The sequence below is a fragment of the Patiria miniata genome, unplaced genomic scaffold, assembly GCF_015706575.1.
Source record: "Patiria miniata isolate m_02_andy unplaced genomic scaffold, ASM1570657v1 HiC_scaffold_22, whole genome shotgun sequence".
Classification (NCBI taxonomy): domain Eukaryota; kingdom Metazoa; phylum Echinodermata; class Asteroidea; order Valvatida; family Asterinidae; genus Patiria; species Patiria miniata.
This window is the reverse complement of record NW_024037061.1, coordinates 11,210,483-11,215,594: the sequence shown is the minus strand read 5'-3', so window position 1 is coordinate 11,215,594 and position 5,112 is coordinate 11,210,483. Positions and strand designations below refer to the sequence as shown.

General features: G+C 41.8%; 1 protein-coding gene across 1 annotated transcript; it reads right to left on the bottom strand.

The window, feature by feature from the left end:
* Positions 1–895: 895 nt before the first annotated feature.
* On the bottom strand, positions 896–4,812 carry LOC119730060. Its single transcript, XM_038202847.1, has 4 exons — positions 4,245–4,812; positions 2,632–3,213; positions 1,914–2,101; positions 896–1,508 (listed from the first exon to the last, which is right to left on the bottom strand). Exons 1-4 carry the CDS (start codon positions 4,635–4,637, stop codon positions 896–898), a joined length of 1,776 nt encoding a protein of 591 aa, XP_038058775.1. The 5' UTR covers positions 4,638–4,812.
* Positions 4,813–5,112: the final 300 nt, after the last annotated feature.

Here is a 5,112-nt window from a genome sequence, read left to right as displayed (position 1 = left end):
CCCTCAGACAGCTTGTTAAATTTTTCGAAAGTAAATTTTGGTAAATATTCAAAAGGAACCAGACACATTGTTTAAGCATTAAGCTTTATTCTTAATGTTTTATTTAGTGTTTAACTTGTTATAGTAATGTTAGCGTTTATAAATCTTTAAATCAAGGTGATCTCCAGGAGAAGATCAATTCAGTAGGGGAGTTTGTGGAGAAATGACTTATGATAGTGATTTGTTGTTGATCATTCACAAATTTGGCCAACAGAGGGCGCTCGCCTACTCACCGTTAAATTGCCAAAAGCTGGCCTCCCAGGTGTGTGCACAATATTCTAAAAATAGAACGTGTATCCATGCAGCGCAGGGATATGTCTGCAAAGACTGGCATTCGGTGTCGTGTAAGATAATATAGGGCCTCATTAATGATTGTTTGGTGCTTATAAAAGACTGTATCTTACATAATTTGGTAGTTAAGTATACTCTTTGTATATTACTAAGGTTCTTTAGAGTGATACAAAAGCTGTTTATTCTAAGAGAAGGGAGAGGTAACCCAGACAGCGGTAAACAGGCTTCGCGGGGCAGTGCTCCGGAACTATACTAGTGAAAACGAGAAGAATAGAAATCTGTGTCAGTCACGGGAAGAGATGAGAGGAATGGTCTCCGAGTTGGGGAAAATACAGAGATAAATCCCCCGAATACCACTGGAAATCATGATGAAAGCTACTGTTTGTCGTGCTTAGCCTGGTGCAGCGACTGGCTACCTCCTTCCCTTCGACCCTGAGCAACCAATGAAGACGAATGAACATTAATTAATGAATAAATAATCAGTGATTCTCCGGTGAAACTTAATCTCCGCTGTGTGTGTGTGTGTATGTCAACTCGCCCCCAACGAGACTCAAGCCCCACGGCGCTACTCCGCGCTCACTACAATACCATGACCAGTGTTTGCCTCACGACAAAAACAACAAACATTTACTTGTGTCTGTGAACTGCACTCAGCAATGGTGTTCCCTTCTCCTACATTAGATGTTGTGTACCACTTACCAAGCAGCTCAGGCAAAATACCCACTTTGAAAAACAGTTTTGCTTTTTCAACATTTTCCTTAAGAAACACATCATTGGGGAATATTCTCTCAATATGTGGAGCATCAGGTTTTGTTTGAGACCAAAGAACAAAATCGCAATAGGGTTTGTTGGAAACAAACAACTGGGCTTGAACCTGAAAATAATAAGGATGACTATGCTTGAGGTACAGCTTTCCATCTGAGCTACTCTCAAGAGGGAAGTCCTTCCTTGCCAGGCCTTCACTGATGTTACAGTCCTTTACACAAAAAGGGCACTTTACCTCCAGCAGTCCATCTCCACAACAGGTGCAGGTGATGTGTGCATCGGGGGATGCCCCTAGAAAGGGGAGGTCGGGGCAAATGTACAAGCCAACATCTCTGACATGGAGATTGTCATGGTTTGATGACTGACACTTGGTGTAGCTTTCAACTGCATCTTTCTCGTGCTGACAGCCCCAACTGAAAAAAAAGAGTTTGAATCTATGTTGACATCAATTAACTGTAAAAGTTTAATATTTACTGACTGATCTGATGTAGTCGTTTGGGACATGATCAATGATCACACCCCCCCCCTTCTTTGCCTCCAACCTGAATTTGCCCCCAATCACTTTCACAATTATCAGCTACTTGTACAGTAATGTATTTTTGGTGTCAAAAGATGCGCAAGGCTTGAGGCTAAAAAGTCACAAAAGCTCCGGTCCCGAAATTTTTTCTCTCGAGGCTAGCGCGGAAACAGTTGAGGGGGGGGGGGGGCAGATTCTGCCCCCCCCGGCCCCTTTAGGGTTAAGTCATCATTTAATAGTGAGCACAGAATGACCACTCACACTTACTATAACATACAAACTTTAAAAGTTGTAAACTTACCGAGTTGCAGCAGTACTGAAGCTGTATGCAGCTGGATAACAGATTGATTTGATCAAATACGCTGATGGCATGGCAAGGTCTGTACACACTACTGATTTGAACTTGGATGCAGTTATTCGACCAGCTCGGTAGATATGCCACATCTTGCTCTTTGCCTGCTGACGGGTTAGCTCCTCAATTGCATTACACTGAAAATGATGAAATATATAAATAAGGATCTTTTTCTCTTGTTATCAGGGGTCGCCCCCAAAATCTCTTGATGTGCCAAAGGTCATCATTATTAGTTTATCATGTCAATTGATTGAACCATCCTATGCAAACATACATTCTGTGCCAAGTTGTTCTTGCAGTCAAAATCAATAAAGTGACTGTTTTCAACAATTAAGAGCTCCCACTGACTAGCTGTGACTGTTTATGTAGCATGATACAGCTGTGATTTGACTAGACTGAAGGTGATTGATAAGACAGCTGTGCCACCAGTTTCCTGTTGTCGTCTGTTGACTGAATTTGATTAGTCAAAGTGCTTACTAAAAAATTATGATCTGACTGTGACTTGCCTGTGTAAAAGGCATAGCAGCGGAAGTGTCTGGAAGTTTTGACAATGAGGGTTAATGCTTTAATTGTGTCTCTGACACTACCACAAAAGGCTCAGTGTTGTGTTTACTAAACTTTGCACACGCCAATACAGCAGTGTACATGTGCATGTACATGTACTTACCATGTCCACATCCATTGTCATGTTGTTGAAAACAGCTTCACATTTGGTGAGTAGTTGGGGATACGACACCTTGAGGTTTTCTGCACAGTAGAGTTTTGTCAGTGGCTCAGGAAGTTTCAATTGCAGAGCTTTTGGGATGAAATCTGCAGCATATGCAGGCACAAGTGACAGTATTGCAGATGGTACACCTGTCCCTTTAAGCTGTTGGAAAAAGTTGTCTGTTTCGTCTTTAGATGGCGGGGGTACAGATCTAGATTTGCAGGAGCTCTTTGGCAAAGTGGTTGGGGTTTCAGTCATTCTCCTTTTGGGTTTGCTGAAGTTGATGTTGCTTGCTTCCGCATACATGTCCTCACCGCTAGATCTACTCTTTGCTGGCTTAATCCACGTACATGGTTTGGATGTGCAAGTAGTTGTGCTCATTTCCACACCTTTTGACACAGCAAACAGAGTTGCCGCTACATGAGAGCATACCTCCGTTACTCCTGCCATGCATGTGCAATGCGCAGTGATCACAACTCCATCCTCTTGGAAAGCCACCCATACCTTGACAGGGGGGTCATTGAGTCTCTGTGAATGGTGTACCTGGGCAGAAAAAAAAGGAACATTCAAATTAGGACATACATGTATTAGGTTTTCCTTTTGACTACTAGAATTAGAAAAAAAAACCCTATGCCTTATTTTGAATTTTGATCATCTCAGCTCCTTGGAAGAATATAGAGCCAGGGGTAGATGCAGACTTACATTGTACATGTGTAGCCAAACGCTACTGGGGCATGTGGAACCGGGTCCCCATAGTATCCGACTGTTGATGTCATCATAAGTTTGTAAAAATGAAGTGGCTACATGTATTGTTACAAATGTAGGTTAGCCGTAACGCGACTTTCAACGCTATTGTAACAGAACTATGAATCTTTGGCTGTTGAAACCAAACTGATCAAACAAATGGTTCTCCAACTTCATTTCCCAACACCACTCACTTCTAAGAAAAAATGAGGTCTACTTAAATAAAGGAAGAGTTTGATTAAAAACCTAAAAAGTTATAAAACCAAATCAATTTATAAAAAGAATAGTAAACAGAAGCGCGGCATGGGTTTTGAACCTGGATTCCCGACTCATTAATCTAACGTGAAACCAACTAATCAAGCTTTTAAAACATTCTGATTCATTGCGCAGTTACATGTATAAATCTATTCTAATATACACTCGCATTGTGTTTTTACAGTCAATGCCATAGTTTGAAAATTGTGTTTACAGCTGTCATTTACTATAGCCACTGTAGCGTAGGGCCTACATTCACATTCAGTGACATTGTAGAAATAAAAGTAGGCCTAGTCCACTCACTGGCACACGGATACATATTTTATATTACTTATAATATAGCTTGAGTAACTCCAGCTGACATGCTCATATTCATTCACATGTAGCTAACTCCAGCTGACATGCTCATATTCATTCACATGTAGCTAGGCTACATGTGAATGAATATGAGCATGTCAGCTTGAGTTACTCAAGCTAATTTTATATAGGTCTACAACGATAAAACAACAGTCAATTGTTAAAGATTGAAAGATTGACCCAGATTAGTGAAGATAAAATTAAAAATCACGACTAACCTTTGACAAAATCACAAAAACAGAGGTAGTTGGATCACGTTTCATTGGCTGGTGCCACACAAGTAAGTGATTTACTTTACCAGCAATGAAATACTTGTATCCGTCTAGACTTTTGTAAGCCTTCATGGCTTCCCCCGTGTAAGACGAAGGGAAGTTTATGAGGTACATATAAATATCTGGAAATTCTAGCTTTGGTAGCAAGTTGGATTTCAACAACGGTGTGCAGCATGATGCGGGGATGAGGTATGGATCGCACGTTCCAATGTTGCCCAGCTTGTTCACGTATCTCTCCTTGTCAGGCAAAGGAAGTTGTTCCACGTTTTCCGACAAAGAACTAGGTGGCCCAGAACTTGAACTGGCACTGGATAACTGACCATCGACCACGGCATCCATGCTGCAAGTGCAAGTGGTCAATATGATTGATTCGCGACACAAATTGGCACGTCGTACGGTACGATTCTTCTACGAGTACGAACAAGCATCGGACGTGATGTGTATCGTGCGTGCGCGATATGCTAGCAGACGATAATTTGACTCCCAAAATGGCGCCATCAAGATTTTGTGTAAAATGATGACTTCATGTGCATTGGGTTAATACTGCACTTCTGTACGATGTCGTTTTAAAACTTCCTTACGCGCGCGCACCCATAGCAAATGTGTTGCGTACGCGCGCGTCAGTCTCACGCGAAGGTGGTTGAGCGCATGTGAAGTGCTGTATTGTTACAAGCTGCCGTAAAATTTGGCCAATCATTGCCTTCCATGAGGCTGGATCAATGCTGGTTCAGGGGCTATTTTTTTCGCTTGTTCTTTGAAGCCGGTCTTTATATCACCGTTAATACACCCCAACGTGATTATGGGCGGCCATTAG